The sequence below is a fragment of the Strongyloides ratti genome (assembly GCF_001040885.1).
Source record: "Strongyloides ratti genome assembly S_ratti_ED321, chromosome : 2".
NCBI lineage: Eukaryota > Metazoa > Nematoda > Chromadorea > Rhabditida > Strongyloididae > Strongyloides > Strongyloides ratti.
Genome location: NC_037308.1, coordinates 567,776 through 591,330, shown reverse-complemented (window position 1 = coordinate 591,330; position 23,555 = coordinate 567,776). Strand labels below are relative to the sequence as shown.

Below are 23,555 nucleotides of genomic sequence, written 5' to 3'. Positions count from 1 at the left end.
CTATTGCAATTTCAAAAAATTTAGTTGTCGTTTTTCAAATACCAAAATAATAAATTCTTTAATAAAAACTTTATTTTTTTATTTATATTAAAATAAAGTAAACCAATTCTGCAATAGATTTATAAGATTATATTAATGATACCAAAGTAATTTCGTTATAAGACATAAGTTAATTTTTTCGTTGTAGGATACAATGCGTCCACTATTTTAAATGTCGACCTTCTTTATTTACTAAGCACAAAGCTATAAAGTCTACAATAACAAATTTAACGTACTTACTTTATAAAAGACGTTTTAAGTATGTCCTTGGGGTGTAATGTAGTTGTATTCAAATTTTATTTACTATTCTACACATAAATGTATGATGGTAATTTCCAAAATAGTAAACACAATATCGATTTATTTTTGTGAAATTTGTGTGATATTTTGTAGTAAATACTATTTGTTTGAAAATATTTTTTTATTATTTCATTATAATAAATGACTTATGTCATTCTTTCTGTATTTATGTTGACTTTACCTTTGTTTTAATATTTTGTTCATATGTATATTTATATATATTTTATTACATTTGAATAGTAACTATATTTTAAAATTAGCATTATTTAAATATACTTGATTTTGAACGAGTTTCAACAAATTATTTATAACGAGTTTTTAAAATTTTGATTATGATGTTTACAACGATTTATTTTAATTGAATGGTCTAAATATGTAGTTTGATGTTATCTAAAATTCAAATTATTACTCATGTTAATTTTACTATATATTTATAGCGTTAATTTGTGGTTTATGAACAACTGGATCACCTTATTATTTTAAGCAAAGTGTGTGAACAATTTTAAATTGATATTAGGGTATAGTGATTTACCGCTGTATGTTGAAGTCATCTGTGAAAAGAAGAAGGGCTGCTGAAGACGACAGTGAAAATCAGACAAAAAGATATTTAGTTGGTTCGTTTGATAGAGAACAAGTGGTGAAAAGTTGTGACAGTGATAATAGTTATCTGAAAAAAACGTTTTCCGACGGTTTGCTGAAATTCTGTCACAATTTGCCAAATTTTTCCCCATCTAAAGGCACATACTCTACTTCAATTAACGTTTCATATTTGTCTAAATTAAAATTTTGTGAAGATATGAATAATCTTGTTACACAGCCTGATATATCTAAAAATTCAAAAAAGAAGAAGAAAAATAAGAATAAGAAAAAGGTATGTTTGTTATTTTCCCTAGTAATATTGATTATTTTTAGAAAAGTACTGTTGAAGGAAATAATCAAAACAATGAGCAAATTCTTTTAGATAGGTAGGTAAAAAAGCAGAGTGCATAAAATTTGATATATGATATATATATATACATATATATATTTTTTATTTAAAAAAAGTTTAAACTAATTTCTTTTATTTTGTATACTTATTGTGATGATGCGATAGAATTGCTGTTGTTTTATACGTTTCAATCAACCTTATGAAATATTATTTCGTATTTGTCAGATGTTATAGACAAAAAAATATTAATGACTATCAATACATGTCCGATGACTATGTTATATATAAATTAATATCTTAGTATTAAGATCTCTTTGAGATGTTGAAACGTACATGTAGCAGCCATTTGATTGCTCATTTATTTTTCTCATAATTTTTGATTTAAGTAATATTAATATCCTAATACTTCTTAGTGATAAGTAAGATATTTGAGATATGCTTAAGCAAATTCATAGCATATTTTTGATATTGATGAAAGTACTTTATTAATTTTTTTATACTAATTTTGAATTTATTTCTCTCGAGATAATTATATAGAAATGCAATGTTACTTTCAATATTATGTAATTTTTTTACTAATGCGTGGTATTATGGGGATGAAAATATAGTAGAAATAGATAATACTGAATCAGTTGTAGACACAAATTATTCTGACAATGAGAGAGAATTTTCAAAAGAAGATGCTTTACCTAGTATATTTAATTTAAATTGTAATTGTGAAAAAAATGACATTGAAAGAAATTGTTATTGTAGTACTATAGAATTTTCTTCTAAACCAATAATAGATAGAAACTTTAGTAATTTGTATGAATATACGGACATTGGTCTGACAGAGTACACGTTTTCTAATAAGTTTGTGGAAAAAAAATTGCCACATACTTTGTTCCCTTTGCCCTTTTGTAAAAATACTAATTCTAGTTTAACATCAGACGAACAGTTAACGCAAATTGACAATAGTATTATTTGGGAAAATGAATCTATATATTTAGATGTTTGTGAATCAGATAACAGTTTATCTTTTTCTGGTAGTTTACTAAGTATTTGTGAAAAAGAAGATAGATTATTTTTGTAAATAAATTGTCTTCCTTAAAATATTGTTCTTTACTTTTTTTTTTTTAGAATAAATCATCCAGAATTAGGAAGCGATTTTATGGAGCCGGATCAATTTTCTTCCCTTAATTCCCCAGAAAATTATTTACCAAGTCCATCTCAAGAACACCAAGGATATTTTTTTGAAAATGGTGATTTAACTCACGAACAATTACAATATGAAACATTTTATCAACAACATCATAGAAGTCCATCAGCGAGGGTTTTAGTTGATCCTGATGGTGCTAAAGATCCAAAATATCAGGCACCATTAGGAAGCGACGATGAAGAACAAGAGGATCCAAATGACTACAGAAAAGGTGGATATTATTTTGTTAACATTGGTGATGTTTTTAATGGAAGATATCATGTTATTCGAAAACTTGGTTGGGGTCATTTTTCAACTGTTTGGCTTTGTTGGGATACTGAAGAGAAAAGATTTGTTGCGTTGAAGATATTGAAAAGTGCTTCACAATATCGTGATGCAGCTTTAGATGAGATAAAGCTTTTGTTGCGTTGTAAAACAATGGCGCAATATGATAACCGTGGTGATAAAGTTGTTCAAATGTTGGATCAATTTGTCATACCAGGGAAAGACAACGAAGAACATGTGGTTATGGTTTTTGAAGTTTTAGGATGTAGTCTTTTAAAACTAATTATAAAAAGTAATTACAATGGACTTCCTTTGGAACAAGTAAAAGAAATTACAAAACAACTTTTAGAAGCTCTTGTGTTTCTTCATGAAAAAGCCGGTATTATTCATACTGATATTAAGCCTGAGAATGTACTAGTGACTATGTCACATGCTGATATTAAAAAAATGGCTACAGAAGCTATAGTTTGTAGGAAAAAGGGTATTGATATGGGAGGAAGTGCTGTTGCATCAATTCCTAAAAGTGTTATCAATGGTAGACTTGGACCATTAAATAAGAATCAAAAAAAGAAACTTAGAAAGAAAAAGAAAAAGCATTTAAAAAAGTTGACAGAACAATTAGAAGATGTCGCTGGTATAAAAGTTGATGAATGTATGGAGTTAGAAAAGAATACGGATTCAAAAATTGTAAGTTTTGTTGCAAAAAAAAAATTTTATATTCTATCATTTGAAATTATGTATTTAAAATTGTGTGACGGTTAATATTTTATTTTATAGTCATCTTCTGCTTGTAATATTATTAGAGATAACAAAAACACATCTGACTTTCTTAAAAAATCATTTTTGCCTGAATCTTTATTTAAAACAAATATACCATCGATACCCAGAATCGGCTTAAAACCTTTTATTAAACATCCTATAGTATCAAATCAAGTAGAAAATAGTAATTGTAATACAGTAGGATCTTCTATTATTACTAAGGTTTGGAGACATTTATTAAATAACATTTTTATATGTCCTGTTTGCTCGATTAAATATTTACCATGCTTTATGTTATTTAATGTCTATTATTATATGTTTTAATTTTTTTATTTTATTGAAAAAAACATAATTAACATTTATTTCTAGACTTTGAATGAAATAAACATGCCAAATGGAGATGTTTCTGCATCAGAAATTTTAAGTCCTTCTGCATTTGCGAGTCCACGAAGTGAACATCCTCCAAGTGGTTTTATACTAAATTCAGAAGAAGGAGAATTAAATGATGGTCTAGAGGAATTTTCCAAAATTGATGTTAAATTGGCGGATCTAGGAAATGCATGTTGGGTTGATCATCATTTTACAGAGGACATTCAAACTCGTCAATATAGAAGTTTAGAAGTTCTTATTGGTGCTGGATATGGTCCACCTGCTGATATTTGGTCTCTTGCTTGTATGATTTTTGAACTTGCTACTGGTGATTATCTCTTTGAACCTCACTCTTCAGAAACATATTCCCGTGATGAAGATCATCTAGCTCATATTATTGAACTATTAGGCAAAATTCCCGGTAACGTATTTAGACAAGGTAAACACTGGAGAGAATTTTTTAATAGAAATGGACAGTTGAAACATATTCATCATCTTAGACCATGGAGTTTACTTGAGGTTTTAACTCAAAAATATGAATGGCCTTTTGAAAAGGCTCGGTCTTTCACATCTTTTCTCTTACCTATGTTAGAATATGATCAAAAAGAAAGAGCTACAGCCAGTCAATGTTTACAACATAAATGGATAACTGGTGCAGCTAATAATCAGAACCAAAAACCTAATCAAACAGATTTTTCTAATTTATGTCTACCTAATCGTTACCCTAATTATGATGATGTTATAAATAGTCCTTCATCATACAATTTTGGATCTGCTATTGCATCAATCAACAGTCAAAGTAAAAGTTCAATGAGAGACGATTCACCAGATTATGATAATTTTAGTGATGAGGAAATAAAAGAGTATGCAAGAAATTTAAATCGACCAGATTTACAAAATTTGGGTTTGAATGAAATGATGCCCAGTGAAAGTAGTTCTAATGATTTTTAAAAAAAAAAGTATAATGTATTAGAAAAATGGAATTTTGTTATTCTTCTACTACCAGCTTTAAATTGGAAAATGAAATAAGGTACTATTCAGTTTTGGTAGGGCCATTTTTTGAAGAAAAATATGCAAAGAAATATAATTCTTTTATAAAATAGAAAAAAATTTTTTTTTTTTTATTATTTTCACGGTTTAAATGTCAACTTTTTAATTATTTACGCTAATTATTATCATTTACTCAGCGTTTGGCTAATTGTATTTGTAATGAATTTTTAATTTTTTTTAAATAAATTTTTGTTTATTTTCAATTTGTTATATCTAAAATAATTTATATAAATATATTTACAAACACAAATGGAATATTTTTTAATTTAGGATATTTATTTTTGTATCAAAAAAAAGTTATTTAATATAAAAAAATATTGTCAAAAATTTAAATTATGTAGTTATTATTTTATTAAAAGCTAGTAGTATTTTTATTATCTGAATTTCTATCATATATTTTTTTAATTTTCAATGAAATGCAATTTTTGAAAGATTAAAAAAAAGTTTAGATATTTTATTTAATAATAAAACGTATAAAGTACTATTTTTTTAGTATCAAGGCTGATAATGTGACAAAAAATTACTATGTTACTTCAAACAAAAAAAATAAAATATAGATTGAAATTTAAAGTAGACATTATTTTCTTAAATAACGTTCAAAAAAGATACCTTAAAATATAATTTTTATAATGTTTATAAAATTAAAAAACTTTAATTTGATAAAAAATTTATACTTTCTTGAAATATAAATAAAAGAAAAAAGTTGTGAATCTATTTTTTTAGGTATTACAATATATATTAAATTTTCTGAAATCAATATTGAAAAGTTAAAGTTTAATCAAAGTTATATGACTATACAAAAACTGAAAATTATCAAAAAGAATATGAGCAAATATATTTCCAAATATCAGTTGTTTTTATTTACCATTTAATAATTATAATATTTTTCAACATTAAATACAAAACATTTTATCTTTAATTAATTATATATATTGTTAAAATATACATATTTTATACCATACTAGGCTGTCTGCTTTTTCCAAATACAGTACTAAAAATACTTGATAAAGAATCTAATGATGCCATTGCTCCATAATCAATATATCGTATTAGAGGTAAATCTTTTGGTGCATATGCTCCTTTTATATCTTCATTGTTATTCTTTTTTTGTCCATATTTTTGTTGTAATACACTTGCGTATCTCATTAAATCTGGAACATGAACCATTTTTCCTCCAACATTAACTAATGCAAATCTAGCATCTTTAATTGCTCTTCCAAAATAATGAATTTTTCTTATATATTGAACACCAAACAAATCAATGCACATTGTTGTTATTGCTAAACCAACAATAATGTATGCTAAGTCAAAAAAGAAGAAACGGTGATTGAGAGGAACAATATCTCCAAATCCTAAAAATTAATAATTATTATAAAAATTAGTATAAATTAAAAATATTTAAGTAATTTTTATAAATTGTATACTTACCTACAGTTGTCATTGTAATAAAACTAAAGTAAAAACCTTCAAAAAAATGCCATCCCTCTAAATTTGCTATTATTAAGGCTCCGATTGCCATATAACTTAAAAGAATTGTAACAATTAGTAAGATTGGAATTGCTACATAATTTCCCAAACCAAATTGCATTAACTGGTCTTTTTCTTTTGTGTTATCATCATCTCCTTCAAATTGGCCATCTATAGGAATGATATTGTTATTATTGTTCATTTTCTCGTTATATTTCTTATTAATCTTCTTTTTTGCTCTGGTATATGCACCATATAAACGAATTATATTTTCGGAAAGAAATTTTCCAATATCTGCCACAGTTATTAATATTAAAGGGACACCAAATAAAGCATAAACAATACAAAAAAGTCTTCCATAAAATGATGTGGGAACAAGATTACCATATCCTATAGTTGTTAAAAGAGTTGTTGTAAAAAATATTGCAGTAGTAATTGTCCATGAATATTCATCTTCACTAGAATCTATTCCTTGATTTAAATGTGTTGCAGTTATATAATGTGTATCAAATGCTTCAAACAATAATCTTGTAACATTATCAATATATTCCATAGCCTGTTCTTCAATATATTCTTTAAAAAATTTTAAATAAATAATATTATAAAAATATTTTTTAAATTACCTTTTGATAAAGTATCATCATTAAGCATTTCCCAAACATGATTAAGCATTTTTGTTTTTTCTTCATTTATTTTATTTATATTTTCAGATCTGATTGCTAACTCATTAGGTCTTTCAAAATGAAAAAAAATGAAGGCTCCACCAATTATATATAATAAACTTAAAAAACATAATCCTATGTGAAATAAAATTAATTTGCCATACTTTTTCCATAATGGCATTGGATTTATAAACTCCTTAAAATTAAATTATTAATTTATGAAAAAAAAAGAAGAAATATGAAATTTTTTTTAAATATCTAACCTCTCCATTTTCTGTCTCTTCTAGTTTTTTGCTTAGTTTTAAAGCTGCACTTTGAGCTCTTAATCTATGCATAGTATTTATCGCCTTCATTTTAATATATTTATTAACATGTGAAAAAATATTTTCTATAGTTTAAAAATGGAAAATTAAAAAATATCAAATATCCGATTTTATGATAAAATTTTATCCTTTGTTTAAGTTACAATATTTATAAATATGCTAACGCCTTTTTGTTACATTATAACTCTAATCACAAATAATCCCACAGGATATGCTTTTAGCATTTTTGGTGTTGTTTTAAAAAATATAAATATATTAAAATTTTAGAAGCCTAATTTATCTTAAAGAATAAAATTTGAATTGAAAAATAAAAAATTTTTACCATGATAGAATATGATTTATAACATTTTAATAGAATAAATAAAACTTACTTGTTCTTCTGGAAGTAAATCATCAATATTCCAAGGATCTGGTGGAGCAGGTGGTATACTATCAGGAGGAATATCATTATTATCAAAATCTGATAACAAACCTTTCCTCTCAGGTAACTCATTATTTAAAGATCTTCGTTGAAGCATTACAAAAAAAAATTTATATAAATAAAAATTGAAACAATTCAAGAAATTCTTTTTGGTTAAATGAAGTCTTAAATAAAAGTAAATTTTTCAAGCAAATACTTTATTACATAATGTTACCATATTCAATTCTCATAAGAATTATAGTAAAAGTATACAATTTAAATTTTATTTTATTTTCTTCCTAGGTTCTAGGAGTAATAAATACTCTAGAAACTCTCAATTACATTTTATTATATTTTACTACAATTTAAAACGAATGAAATTAATCAAATGGAAGTATAATCTTTAAAATTTTCCTCTTTATATTTTTTTTTCATTTAAAAAAAGTGCCCTATTTCACTTTAAAAAGCATCTTTTAAAATGAATCACAATTACTGAATATTTTCTCAGTAAATTTAATATTAAAATTTTTTAAATAAATGAAATACTAATAATTTTGTTTTAACATTTTTGATAAAATATAAGCAAAAAAATGATAGATAAATAGTATAAAATAAAATAAACAAAATTCTTTATTACGTTTGTTTTTAAATAGCAATTTAAAAAAATTATTTTTTCATGTTTTCAATTACTAATCGTTATTGTAACAGAAAATTATAATTTAATTTAATTTTCTTAATAGTACACAAAAAGTATATTATAAAAAAGACAAGTAAAAGATGATTTTTTTTTTAATTTTCCTCTTTTTTTTATCTTATAATTCTTTGTTTTTTAGTGTAAAAAAATTTTTATTAAAAAAAGTTTTTATATGCGTAACCACAATTAAAAGAAATCCAAAAGTTTTCTTGTGTTGCAAATAAAAAAAAATTGTTTATAAAAAAAATAATTTATAAGAGATTAAAATATTTTTCAATTTTAAAAAGTGTGTTTGTAATTATAATTGCATAAAATAATTAAAAAACAACACCTGGACGAATAAGTGATTTCTCAAGAAACCTCTTCTTACTAAAACACAACCACCACTTCAAAGCAGCTCCATTGTTAGAATAAACTTTTTCAAGAAGTCTCTGACTAATCTCTTGACGAAGTTGCTGAAGATACATTCTCATATTTTCAGATTCTAGTTTTGTTGATGGTGCTTTATACATTCCATTAAGAGGAAAATCTGTATCACCTGGAATCGGAATTTTTTGATTTAAAGATAACATATTTAAATCCTTTTGAGCTTGTATTCTATCAGTACATTTAAGTATTTTTCTAAGACATTCAGAAATGTAAAGAATTAAGTATATCAAGGTTCTATCCCCAGAGCCTTTAATTTCAAATTCTCTAAAAAATATATTTGGCTTAAAATATAGTAATGCTTCATCAATAATGTCGACTTCATCTGAATTAATATCTAAATGAATAAAATAATAAAAGCTATTAAAGTAAAATAAATTTAATTACCCAATTTCATTGCTGGTCCTTTAAATGTAGTTTTTATTGGCAATAAGGCCATATTCCCAATCATCTCTTGGCAGTCATTGAAACGAGAATGATATACAGGCATTTCTATAAAAGTCATATTATTGTATATGGTAATTTATTTAATAAGGCAATTTTAAAAAATAAACAAATAATTAAAAAAGACAATAATTCAAAATAATTTATACTCAAATTATAACTTTTATTTTGAGAATTCAATACTCATCACAACATAATAATGATATTTTGTTATCTAAACATTAAACATTACTCCACCAAATCTTCATAATAGGACCATATAATCCTTCTTGTTTATTAATGCTTACTTAAAAATAAACTTTTGTATCACCTGTTAATGTCAGTAATTATTTTTTTCAAAACCATTTTTATATAAATATTGAAACACTAAAAAAAATGAGATGTCATTATATAAAAAAAAGAAATATTAATAAATAAATACTACATTTGTTTTATCAAAAATTGACTAATGATTACTTCATAATAAATATTAACATTTTGAAAAATTAAAAAATTTTTTTAGTATGATAAAATAAAATGTTTATTTATCTTTAAATAATAATTGTAATAATATTTAAAAAAAAAAGTAAATAGATCGTCAATTTTAAAAGTAAATTCATTTGTTCATAATAAGAAATAGTATGGCAAAAAACTTTTACATAAAAACTGGAAAATTTAATTATATGTAGGGTATAATGGTTGATTATTTGATGGATATCCACCTTGATTTGATGGGTAAGCTGGATAATGTTGTTGATTACCATGTGGATAAGAAGGATACTGTTGTTGAGTTTCTTGTGGATAATTTTGCATCGGATAAGAAGGTTCTTAAAAAAATTCTTTTAATATATTATATATCTTCAAACTTACGTGGTTGTGAATAATTGTTGTCATATTTTTGATTATTGTATTGGTCATTATTTTCATCTTGGCCAATACATTTATCTAATAAACTTTTACAAAAACAGTAAATTAATGCGCATGTACAACATCCAAGTAATAATAAAGTAAAAAGAATACTGAAAATAAAAGAAAATAAAAAAAAATTGGAAAAATGAATGTTTAATTTTTTTTACAACTTTACATTTCTTTTTTTTTCATATATGTAAAATTAAATAATTACAGAATAGTATACATAAATATATAAAAATAAAAAAAAAGGCAAAAATTATTGAAGTGTATAAAATGTAAGTAAAGAAAAAACTGACAATAAAATGATTGAAAATATTGATGGTCCGGAAGAGCCGTGTGAACTACTATTATTACCACCTTGAGAATTCATTTGTGGATTTGGACAACAGTTCATACCACAGCAAACTTCAACACCTTGTTTACAACTCCAAACAACATTTTTTGGTCTATCACCATTGGCAAATTGAATATTTTGTAAAACATTAGTTGGTGATGGTGTACTTCCACTAACAGGAGCAATGGTTGTTGTTGACAAAGTTGTAGTTTGAGGAGTTGTTGTTGTTTCAACATCTCTTTTTGTTTTTTGATTTTGTAATTGTTCTAATGGAATACTACACATAAACATTCCATTTTGTTGTTTGTAATTCTCATTTCCCCAATAATAATCTTTTCCTTGAACATGAAAAGGTTCAGCAGCATTTTTAATTATTGCTTTTGCTCCTTCGAAAAGTAACATCCCTCCAATTGCTCCAGCAGCACCAGCAGCAAGAGCTGTTTTCCATTGACCAGTACTTTTTTGTGGTGGTACACTATAAATAAATTTGTAAAAATATTAAAAAAAAAACTTACTTAGGATGTGAATTAAAATTATTATTACGGAATCCTTGATTTGGTTGATTAAAACCACCACCTTGATGATTATTAAAATTGTTAGGTTGATTAAAACCACCACCTTGATGGTTATTAAAATTGTTAGGTTGATGGAAGTTGTTATTTTGATTATTCATTCCTCTAGGATTTCCAACTGGTTGAAAACCACTATTTGTATTCCAACCACTATTACCATTTTGATTTGTAGAATGACTTGATGGTCTGCTGTTACTTTGTGGAGAGTTTCCACGTGAAAATGAACCTCCAGAGGAACGTTTACCTAATACATTAGATGGAAATAATACAAGAAAAATAAAAAAAAGAGAATAATATATTCGTATATGAGATCTCATTGTGAATCTAAAAAAATAAATAAAGTATTTAATAAATTTAATGCGCAATATATATATTATATAAATAAGAAATATTGGTTAAAATAAAGGTCAAACAACCGTTATATTTTAAGATTAAATATTTTATATTTTACAATATATTTTAGTAACAAATATCTATCATATATATATATATACAAGGATCTTTTTGTATCTTTTATAAAAGTTGTATCAGAAAAATAAATGACACAGGTAGTAGATATTATTAAATCGATTAAAATTAACCTAATACTGTAATAACGATTAAAATAGTGTTATGAACATAAACAGTTTTTACCTTTGAATTTATTTATACTAACTCTTTATAACTAATATATATATAATTTTAAAATATAAAATAAATATTACTCTAATATTATTATTTATTATATATAGTATAACAAGTAATATAAAATTTAACAAATTTTTAAAAAATGAACATTTATCTTTAATCACATAAAAAAAAAAAAAATTTTTTTGTTATATTGTCATAACAACTAGTGGTACAGCGTGACTTATAAATTCAAACAATTCAAATTTACTTGATATTAATTAATATTTATTTCAAGAAATGAAGAAATGTACATTTTAAATGAATATGAAATAATATTAACCAAATTATAATTTTTAAATAAATAAATGAAAAAAAAAGTGGGCTGAATAAATATAATTAAAAAATTAATGAAGAAGTATGAAAATCTTTAAATATAAAAAAATTTCTTTCTAATTTTAAATAATATATAATCGTAAATAGATCATAAATTTTTTTAATATTTTTTTCTATCATATAAATTATTGTTAAAATATAATGTAATATTTATATTATAAATATATAATAATAACAAAAAAAAAAAATATTTTAAACTATAAAAAAAAATTTGTTATTTTTTATTAATCAAAACTAATTAAACAATATTATATAATAACGTCTTTTTTAGAAAATAAAGCTTGTTTTTTTAATAAAGAGTATCTATTCAACAATAAATAATGATAAATTAAATTATTGATCAGGGATAGAAAAAATAATACTAATTTGAATAGAAACTTCTAAATATAAAATATAATTATAACTAGTTATAAAAATATATAGTTTAACATAATAGTTATAAATATTCAGGATTTAAAATGACGTTTTATTTATTTATATATATATATATTATGACGTTATATTAAAGGTAAAATAAAATAAAAATGGATATTTGCATTAGTTACCATTTATGTTGTAATAAAGTATCTAAATTTTTAAAAGAAGTTTTTATAATACTTATGTCATCAATAATATTGTTGGTAATTTTTAACCTTGATATATTTTTGATATTATATTTTAATACATAAAAATTTTAACAAATAATAGTTAGCATTACTTTAAATATTATTTTTCTATTTTACATCAATTATATTTCTATCAAAATTATACCAAAAAAAAATTTTATTCTTAGTAATAATCTTAAAATTTTAGTGAAAAAAAATGATTAAGTAAAACATGATATACTTGATAAAATATTAAATTAAACAGGAACTTTTATAATACATGTTTTAATATTTTGTATATTATCATTAAAACTTTTTTATTATAAATATTAAATATTTGTATGTAATTTATTAAGTTTGTTAAAATAACCAATTAAATAATTGGATAGATTAAAAAATAATCCATAATAAATTAATTTCAAATTAAATTTATAATTTTAATTTTATATAAAAATCACAGTATATTTTATTTAAAAAATTTTTTATTAATAAAAAAAATATTAATTTGTTTTGTAAATATTTTTATTATTATTAAGACAACAAACTGTTAACAATACTTTTTTAGACGTATAAATAGTTACTATGATAAATAAAATATAAATTATTTTTTAATTTATTCAGAGCTATTAAATAACTAATGTCAAATTTAGCTTCAGATTAAAAATGCAGATGCCATTCTTCAATCCAATTTTTCGTTACAAGAACGCTACTTGTAATTGTATTAATTTATTATTTTAAATAAAAATTTATTTAGTCTTTTTTTATCAAAATATTTTTCATTATAAAAATATCATGCTTCACAAAAAATCTAATGTTATCATTTTTAGTTAATAAAAATGGTTGAAATAAATATAAACTTATTTTTAAATTTCGAAATTATTTTAAAACAATTTATAAAATTTACTAATAAAAATATAGTTTTATTATATCATTTTAAGGAATTGTGAAAATTTAACATTTATACTTTTGATAAATTACTTTTTTTATTATTAATAATTTTTTTTCTCAATTTTAAAAAATAAATATTAAATATTATTATAAAGATATTTATTTAAAATAAAACTTAATAACACGCATTAATAATGAAATATATATTATTATAGTTAAAAAAAATATAAAACATTTGTTTTAAATTATTAAATATTTTCTAAACTTTTTTTGCTTCCAAAAATAAAGTTTTTTATTCTGCTTCCAAGTGTATTTTTTCTATTTGTTTGACTGGCGTTCCCTGGAGATTTTCTTCCTGAAGATTGCCCTTGAAGAACTTGTTTTTCCCAATGTTCCATTGATAAACTGTTACTTTTCATAAGATTATTTCTTTTATTGCTTATATTTATTGGTTCATTCAATGGCATTTTATTTAGACTGATAAAACTGCCTGTAGAAGTAGGTTTTGATTGTGGTGGAAAAGATGGTGGTTGTGAATTAGGATACGATGGAATATATTCAGAATTTGTTGTATTATTTAATGATACTTTGGATGGTACCTTTTGTTTAGAATTATTTATATCAAAATCTAATACCTCATAGTAATTGTCATCTTCAATGGTATTTTGAGAAATTTGTTTTATATTTTTTTGATTAGCAGAATTTCGACTCCATAGATTACCGGAAATTTTTTGATTATTAGCTTGATTAAAGTGACTACTAGCTAAAAAATAAATAATAAATTTTTTGTTAATAAAATAGTTTTAAATTGGCAAAAGGTAAAGCTTTAAAATAATAAAAAGCAAATAAAAGCATAGCAAAAATAATGTGGTTAATTTTAACCTTATTAGAAAAATAAATAATATATTAAAGCCAATACTCTAATATATCATTATTGATTGTATAAGATTTAATAAAATTAAATCACTGTCAGCATTTTCCAAATAAATATTTTTGTATAGAAATAGTTTTATGTTAATGAATTTATTTTTGATAATAAAATAACATAATCTTCAAATTATATCGGGATCAATGAAAGTGATTGTTTTTCTAAAATGAATACTTACCTCCGGAATTATAATGATTGTCATATTGCATTCCTTTGTTTTCAAATATACTATGCATTGCTTCGACACGACTACTTCCTATTCTTTCGTTATTTATTTTTTCAAATGGATTATGTGTTCCTTTAATTGGTGATTCATATACCTGGTGGTTATTAAAATTTCCTCGACGTGAATGTATACTTCCAACATCATTCGCTACTGTTGTCAATAAATTTGCCATTTCATCAAGTTGATGTGAATCATTCGCCCTATGTTTTTTAGATAATGAATTTGATGCAGATGCAAGTTTTGGTAAACCTATACATGTATTTTTTTCATATTCTTTATTTATTTGTGCATATTGATTATTATTATTTTTATTACCTCCATTTAAAGGAAAACTTCTTCTTTTTGTATTTTCATCATTTACATTCATTTCAAGTTCAGCTACCAATGCATCTATAGCTTTCATAGCATCATCTTTTTTTCTTACAATTTTTAATGATCCTCCATTATGATTTCTTAACATTCCTGCATCTGGTAATGATTGTATAGATCCAAAGTTTTTATATGCCTTATTTTTGTCTTCATTTTTATCATTTATTTTCATAAAAATTCCACTATTATATTCATTATTATTTCCTTGATATTCTTGACTTTGAGCTCTATTATTATTACTTCTACCTATGGATAATTCATTTAAAGATACCATTGATGGAGGTTTAAAAAATTGAGATCCTGTTGGTTGATAAATGTTACCTTGAATTTGTTCTATACTTGGAATTTTTTTCATCATATTTTCTATTGGAAATGGTTGTGGTCTACAGGGATGTGGTTTTATTAAATAATTATTAGGTACTTGTTTTTTGATATTATTACTATCATTATTTACACTAGAAATACGTTTACGTTCCCTTTCTTTAGAATTAATTGCAGCAACTTCAGCTGAACAACTTCCAACTGAACCTTCATCACAATCAAAATTAGTAGGTTCATTATTATTAAATGGTTCACTTTTTTGTGAATGAACCCATGATTTAACATCATTAACAAGCCATTTTTGTGTAAAATCTAACTTATCTGAGGATAATTTTTTATTTGTAGGTGGTAATTTAATTGTTTCACTAACTTCAACAACATTATCTTCAATTAATGAATTATTTTGTGAATAGGATGGTTTACGAGATGAGGTATTTGATGAAACCTGTCCATTAGATTGATGATAAAGAGTAATATTTTTTATTGGATCAATTGTTCTTCTATTATTATTTTTTAATGAATTAAATTCATTAGAAGCATTTTTTCCAACATATCCAGTTGTAGGAAAAACATTTATTCCTTTACCTATTGATGTTTTTCTTTTATTTTCATCCATAATAGTATCTTTTTTAAAATCTTCAAATATTTGATCTAAATATTCTATAGCATCTTTAAATTTGTTTCGAGTTTGTTGATGTTTAAATTTAGCATTATCAATCATTTGTTCTACTTGTGTTGATGCTTTTTCTAATACCAAACTAAAAATGGCCATTAAATTTATAGGTATTAAAAAAAATTATGTTAAGAAAAATAATAAAAACAAGTTGATTGTATCTCATACATTTATAAGTTTATGATGTAAGTTAATATAACATAACTAGTAAAAAAAAATATTGAATAGTATATAGATACCCCAAAAATAATGTCAAATGATTAATATAATGAGAATATTTGATAAACAGTAAAAAATGTGTGATTTTATTTTTAAGGAATCATTAATCAGGATAAGATTTTTATCTAACTTTAAATATAATTGCATCTTAATGGGATAAAAAAATATATTTATATAAATTAAAACTAAAATATAATGTTTATTTTTATGATTATATAAAAATAAAGATAATTTTACAAAATGATAAAAAATAGTTATCTATTCTATTAATTGATAGAATGTTTTAAATTATGTTATTTTATTTTCTAACATTATGATTAGTTTTAAGTACAACATTGAATTAAACTCTTCTTGCCTATGTCAATTATTTATCAAATAAAATGGTTTATGTTAACAATGATGAAAAGTTAAATGAATATATTATTAGAACAATGTGTAACTTTTTGATAATAAATAATATATATATATATAACTACTAAAGGAGATATATTAAAAATTTAACAAACCTATTGTTAGAATCAACACTTGTTGTAGATTGTCTTCCATTTGATTCTCTATTAATCTGTGAATTTCCTGATGCAGGTAAATGTGCTGCATATCTTTCATGTCTAGGTTGTGAAGCTACCGCTGCAGCATGAGCAAAAGTTTGTGCTAATTTTTGTTTTGCTGGAGTATTACTTGAAGTCATAAAATTATTATGTGTTTGATGTATAGATTGATTGTTACTAGCTAAAGATAGATAAATAATGAATAATTATAATTTAAAAAAATTAGAAAATATAAGATAACACTACTTACAACTGTCAGCTGATAAATGTCTTTTATCATTTAAAGTATCTGGTGATGACCAAGTAACATCAAATGATGCATTCTAAAATATATCATAAGTAAATATAATTTAAGGTTAAAAAATAATGACTAACCATTGATTCATTAGGTTTTGAATTTGATCCTAAAAATGAATTAGTAATAGATGGATTGGCTCTTCTTAATACAACAGCTTTAGCTTGATTTTGCATTCTTTCTTCAAATGCAGAATGTGGTTTATCAAAAACTTTATTAATATTTGTTGAAGGCACATGTTCTCTACTTCTTAAAGGTCTTCTTATTAAATTTAAAAAATTGTCCTTTTCATTGTCACTTTGTTTATTATTAGTAACAAATTTTGGTTTATTCAAGTTAAAATTAACCATATCAATCATATTATAATTATTATTATTATTTTCAACAGAAGTTATATGTGATTTTGAAATATTTTTAATGGATTTTATTTTTGATGTATGTGCAAAATTAGGTTCAATTATTTTAACTGGTAATGGTGGATGATATTCAGATATTGTTGATGCAATACTAGGACTATCACAATGGCTAAATGTATTATTAGAATATGATGATAAAGATGAATTTTCTTCTATAATTGGTTCATGAATATATTTTTCTAAATTTCCTCTCTTTCTACGAACATATTCTTCTAATGTAGATGAGTCTGGTAATATTATTGGATCTCCTGGTATATAATTAGGATCTGCCTTTAAATGCTAAAAAATAAATTTATAAATGTATTAAAATTTAATTAAATATGTATAATTTTTACTAATAATAATAGTAAAAAAAAAAAAAAGAATATTTAAACAATTATTTTAATAGTAATAAAGTTGTTCCTATATATAAAAATATTTAAAAATGATTTTAATCGTATTTTATAATGTATCCTTTTTGTTTAAAGTTAATAATCACTTTTATTTTCTATCTTATTCTTCAAATATTATTGATAAGAGAGTCATCAGTAAGCCTATAACAATTAGGACATCTATATAATGTTATAGACAATTTTGAGCTAACAAATGCATATATCTCAATTTCTTTACCTTCTTTTTGCCAAAAGATAAATGAGAACTTTAAAATAAATAATAGAAGATATGTGTGTATTAGTTAGTTAATAATATAATTATTAAAGTGCCAACTTATTAAATAAATCGTTACTTAAAGTAATAAATTGATTTTAACAATACCATTAAATTATATCAAAGTTTAATTAACCCGGATATAAACGTTTAACATATATTTTTAAATTTCATTTTATTTAAAATATTCTTAAAACTTTAGTAATTTTGTTTAAAAAAAAACTATTACTATAAATTTTAAAAAAAAATGAAACTATTAAAGTAGTAATGTATTGAAATATAAAAGAATAAATGTAAACATACGATATATTTTTGGCTGTATTCAGGAATAATAGTTGGTTGAGTATCATAAATTGACGGATCTTCTAGTCTTAACCTCTTTAAAACTATACTAGCTCTTGTTTCATTATTTTTATTTCTTCTTCTATATGATGATTCAGGAGGAGCTGATGCTCTTTTCATTTCTTGAAAACATTTTACAGGTAATGTTAATGATATATCAACACTTAATGGTTCTTCAGTCATGGCTTTTGGTGTTAAACTACCAATTGAATGTATCGGTGAATATAAATTAATTTTTTTAGAAATAGAATTGAAATTAATATCAGTAATATTTGATGTCATAACTGTTACATTAGCTACTTTTTCTTCTGATTTTTTGATAACATCCAAGTCCAATAATTTTTGTTTAAGTGAAATACATTTACAAGAAAAGTTTTCACGTTGAATACTAAAAAAGATATAAAAAAAATAACCTTTGATTTACCTTTTGACTTTTCTGATAATACTTGTCTTGTTAACGTTTTTTTCAGAAATATTTTTTACTAATAATTTCTCAGTAGATATGTTTTCCACAAGTTTTTTAGGAATTTTAAAATTCTTTTTGAGGTTTTCTTTATTTCTTAACCTAAATAAAATTTTGATAAAATATATAAAAATGAAAAATGTATGTTATATGAACTAAAGTTTATATATAAACACACGTCTTATAACATATTTATGCGACAAAACTTGTCTTCAAGAACTTTATCATCTTTTCTTGCGCACTATGATGATTTACAAATCGTAGTCACAATATTATTCTAAGTGTTGCTTTTATCACTTTACTTGAATTTAAAAAGATGTAAAAATAAGTGAATGAATATTCTAAAGGATTGTTGATGTTTAAGAATTATTGTAAAGATATAATTTCTTAACTATACAATAAACTATCATATTAAATTAAAATTATTATACAAATTAATCCTTTTTTTATGTATATCATCATTTTTAGTATTTTATTATTATTTTTAAATTATTTATAATTTTAATTACTATTTTTTTTAATATACAAATACAAAATTTCGTAATAAAATTATTTCAAGATAAATGTTTTACATTTAAAACTTACTTTTTATCATAATATGTGTAATTTAATAATTCACATTGTTCCTTTATATTTTTTTTTAAATCAAATGAAGATCGAATTACAAGAATCTTTTTCTTTTTCCGTTTTAATTCTTTAAACGTTCCAGTCACATTTACATGAATATTTTTTAATACTTTTGTATAAATAACTTTTGAAATTTTTTCACATTCCAAAAATTTTGGTTCTGGAGCTTTGAAACATTTATTAATACTTATATTTATTTCATTGTTACCATTAATGTAAATACCAGGTATTGGAGGAATTTTTTTATCTTTTACTTTATTTAATGGTTTTTCTATACTTATATTTGGTATTCTTGAAGGTAATTTAAAATGAACAACATCATTATATTTAGATTCATCTGAAGATTCTTTTTCATTGTCATTTGTTACCTTTTTATTTTCATTACTACTATTAATTTTTTTATTTTCATTTACAACTATTGGTTTTTCGGCAATTGTTTTAATGAATGTTTTTACAGGTGTCCTTTTTATATATTCAGTATTAGGTGCATTATATTTTAATTCTTTTTTAACTTCATTTGTCTTTTTATTTTCTTTCATGTTATTTGAAATATTATTTATAAGTTCTTTACTTTTATCATTTATAATTTCAAGAGTTGTTGAAAGAGGTGTAATTATAGTTGGTGTTGATGGCTAAAATTATTATATAAGTTTTTTTTTTATAAATAATTTTATTAATAATATAAAATGTTAATTAAATAAAGTGTATTAATAATAAATATTTTATATTTTAAGTTATAAAAAGAGAATTAAGTAATAAAATAAACAAAATATATTTTTATTATAATTTTTTAATATTTATAATAAAACTAAAATTGAGATTTACTATCAACTTTGTATATTTTTATTTTAATAACCTAATACATCAAACTTAAGCTTATCTTCAATTAAAGTCTTAAATATTTTATATATTGTGTAATAACAATGCATCAAATTTTAATGAAAGACATATATTGATAATATAAACTTACAGGAAACTCTGTGATACTTGGCTGTTTTACAATTTTTTTTATTACAACTGGTTTTTCAGGTACTTGTAAATTTATTAGTGCTTCTAAAAAAAAATATATAATTTAAAAGAAAAATTTTTTTATAATTTATAAGAAATTAAATATCTTTGTTATGCATAGAAAAAAAATTTATTAAAACTAAATAACAAAATTTTTTTTTAGTTAAATCAAATAGTTAAACAGTAAAAAAAATTTACACAATTGATTGCATAAATAAAAGAAAGCTATCATTAAATATATTAAATGTATAATAACGTATTAGCATGCCTACAATTATGTTAGTAAATTAACTATATAATCAACCTTTAAACTTTTTTAAGTTATTTTATCTTAATAATTATAAAATTAATATAGATTTAAATCAATGGTTTTTTGCAAATAATATATATATAAAAAATAGTAAGTAGTAATAGTATATATAAAAATAATAATTATAAAACATACCATAATTTTCTTTTTTTATTTCATTATTAATCAAACTATCTTTTTTTCGAAGTTTCCTTTTCTTTTTCCCTAATATATCACGATTTTCTTTCATTTTATTCATATTTTCTTCACCACTTGATGATGATGATGATGAAGAGTAATCTTTTTTCTTATCTTTATTATCAATTGACGATTGTGAAAGAAGATTTTTTCTAGAATTTCTTCGTTCAGCTTAAAAGAAAATATTATATTTAATATATAGGAAGAATAAAAATAATTATATATATATATATATATAAAAATACAAAATAAAAATATTATTAGTAATATAAGTTTTATCATAGCATCTATAAACTTACTTCTCTCTTTGATAGATTTTTTATTATTAATCATTTTTATACCACTTTCTTTTATATCATCCATATGTTTATTTTTAAGAATATCTATTTTTATATCAGAAGTTTTATTAATACTATTATCTGTACTATTGTGCATTTGAGAAATTGATTTATTTAATTGTGAAGTTGAAGATTTATTAGAAATTATACTGTTATTCCAAGAACTTCGTGAAGTTATTGATTTTGACATTACACCTGAATCATTATCATCCTGAAAACTATTATATATTCCTGAAGTTGATTTATCAAATGAAGAAGGTATTTTAACATTTGGAGATAAATAAGGTGGAGATATTGATGTATTATCAAATACAGAACGATATTGTCTTACATTCATTGACATTTCATCACCAGAAGTTAATGAATCTCTTTTTGCAGCTCTATGTATCATATATTTATTTGAAACCTTTGATGCAATTTCACCAGTTCCTTCTAAATTTCTTAATCTCGCTGAATCTGCCAATCTTTGCCTCCATGGTCTTTCGTTTTTTGATGTAGAATATTGAGAACCCAAATTTGACATTGCTGAAGTAATTGCCATTGAATTTCCTCCATCTTTATAATTATTGCTTCTTCCTAAATAATTTGTTGTTAATGAAGAAGAATATAAATTAGATACGCTTCTTTTTTTACTATCAAAAATAGTAGAATTATTGGTTCCAATTTTATTTGATGATGATGCTCTTAAATTACTGCTATTTAAATATGGTACCGTTAATTTATTATTTTTATATGAATTTGATTGTAAAGCTAAAATTAAAATATATTAGAATATTATTACTAACTATTAAAAAGTATTAAAAAAAAAATGCAAAAATAAAAAAGCAAATAAATATATTTACAATAACTTCGTCCATAATTCAATGTTTCGTTATATCTATTATTTCTATTTGAATGATTATTGTTACTTTTTTGATTAAATAATGATGAATATTTACTTGAAGATAATGGCATATTAATATAATTATTTAGGTATGCATATTGATGTTTATACCCTATATTACTTTTATATCCATTATCTGTAACATTATTTTTGTTTAAATTTCTAAACTTACAATTATTCATTGTATTATCAATTTTTTCAATTGTACTTTTTGTATCGAATTTATATGTAGATTTTAAACCACTTGTATCAGTATAATTATTCGTTTTCGTAGAAGATATTAAACTACTACTAGTTTTTGTACCTAAATTTCTTTTTATTGCTGGTGATAATGAAAATGAATTAAATGGCAATGTAGTAGTTGACGTTGTTGGTTCGAAAGCCTTAGATAATCTACTGGAATGTCCTTTATATGCATCTGTTGGTTGAGTTTTATTCCACCGTACTGAATTCCAACTAAAAAAAAGTTTTTTTTTTAATAATATATTAAATAAATAATTTTTTTTATTAGAAGTATTAAATAAAATTAATATTATACCAGACAAAATAAGCAAAAAAAAAAAAAAATGCAAAAACTTTAAATTGGTAAATAAAGTTGAAAATGTAACATTCTTTTATACCTGTTTACATTAACATTTTCACCAAATTTTTGCAGCAAGTACCCAATTCTATATATGATATATTTAAATATATTTAATTTAAAAGAAAATTTAATTATTTAGATGATATTATAATAAGATAAATTTAATTAAGTTATATAAACATGATAATATCAAAATAATTTGATAAAAGAATCTTTTACTTACCTTGTTCCTACAGATCGTGGTTGAAGAGTTGCTGAAAGACTTCGTAACTCAGAACCAGTAGATAAATTATCATTATACTTTCTTCTATAAAGCCCAGTTGTTGAGGTATTTGAATTTCTATTAGTTATACTCATTTTTTATTATTAAATAAAGAAAAAAAAAAGGAAAGAAATTATTTCAATTATTTTATATAATATCTAATTTTCACACAGCATTAATTTCTTTGCCCTTTTCTTAAATTATATAGTATATAAAAAAATAATATATAATATATTCCACTTGTCTTTTTTTTTTTGACAAAAATATTTTTAGTATAAATATATCGTAGTAAAACTTTTTTTTTTACTACCAACTAATATTTTTCTTC

The 23,555-nt window shown here is 22.6% G+C and overlaps 5 protein-coding genes across 5 annotated transcripts; 1 reads left to right on the top strand and 4 right to left on the bottom strand.

The window, feature by feature from the left end:
• Positions 1 to 877: 877 nt before the first annotated feature.
• On the top strand, positions 878 to 4,808 carry SRAE_2000016600 (Protein kinase domain and Serine/threonine-/dual specificity protein kinase, catalytic domain and Protein kinase-like domain-containing protein; the record flags this gene model as incomplete). Its single annotated transcript, XM_024650961.1, has 5 exons — positions 878 to 1,210; positions 1,252 to 1,304; positions 2,387 to 3,416; positions 3,507 to 3,710; positions 3,858 to 4,808. 5 exons carry the CDS (start codon positions 878 to 880, stop codon positions 4,806 to 4,808), a joined length of 2,571 nt encoding a protein of 856 aa, XP_024504686.1.
• A 1,050-nt stretch (positions 4,809 to 5,858) lies between these two features.
• SRAE_2000016500 (Potassium channel subfamily K member 18) lies at positions 5,859 to 8,010 on the bottom strand (the record flags this gene model as incomplete). Its single annotated transcript, XM_024650960.1, has 5 exons — positions 5,859 to 6,259; positions 6,336 to 6,947; positions 6,998 to 7,232; positions 7,731 to 7,944; positions 7,985 to 8,010. 5 exons carry the CDS (start codon positions 8,008 to 8,010, stop codon positions 5,859 to 5,861), a joined length of 1,488 nt encoding a protein of 495 aa, XP_024504685.1.
• A 760-nt stretch (positions 8,011 to 8,770) lies between these two features.
• Positions 8,771 to 9,369, bottom strand: SRAE_2000016400 (Actin-related protein 2/3 complex subunit 3; the record flags this gene model as incomplete). Its single annotated transcript, XM_024650959.1, has 2 exons — positions 8,771 to 9,216; positions 9,267 to 9,369. 2 exons carry the CDS (start codon positions 9,367 to 9,369, stop codon positions 8,771 to 8,773), a joined length of 549 nt encoding a protein of 182 aa, XP_024504684.1.
• A 608-nt stretch (positions 9,370 to 9,977) lies between these two features.
• Positions 9,978 to 11,437, bottom strand: SRAE_2000016300 (Domain of unknown function CX domain-containing protein; the record flags this gene model as incomplete). The annotated part of the gene is made up of 5 exons (XM_024650958.1): positions 9,978 to 10,129; positions 10,173 to 10,321; positions 10,511 to 11,023; positions 11,064 to 11,124; positions 11,167 to 11,437. The coding sequence occupies 5 exons, from the start codon at positions 11,435 to 11,437 to the stop codon at positions 9,978 to 9,980; spliced, it is 1,146 nt and encodes a 381-aa protein (XP_024504683.1).
• A 2,405-nt stretch (positions 11,438 to 13,842) lies between these two features.
• Positions 13,843 to 23,322, bottom strand: SRAE_2000016200 (Hypothetical protein; the record flags this gene model as incomplete). Its single annotated transcript, XM_024650957.1, has 15 exons — positions 13,843 to 14,357; positions 14,701 to 16,196; positions 16,837 to 17,059; positions 17,129 to 17,201; positions 17,254 to 17,868; positions 18,538 to 18,964; positions 19,001 to 19,141; positions 19,625 to 20,298; positions 20,637 to 20,719; positions 21,120 to 21,332; positions 21,461 to 22,249; positions 22,342 to 22,518; positions 22,555 to 22,838; positions 23,003 to 23,050; positions 23,189 to 23,322. The coding sequence occupies 15 exons, from the start codon at positions 23,320 to 23,322 to the stop codon at positions 13,843 to 13,845; spliced, it is 5,892 nt and encodes a 1,963-aa protein (XP_024504682.1).
• Positions 23,323 to 23,555: the final 233 nt, after the last annotated feature.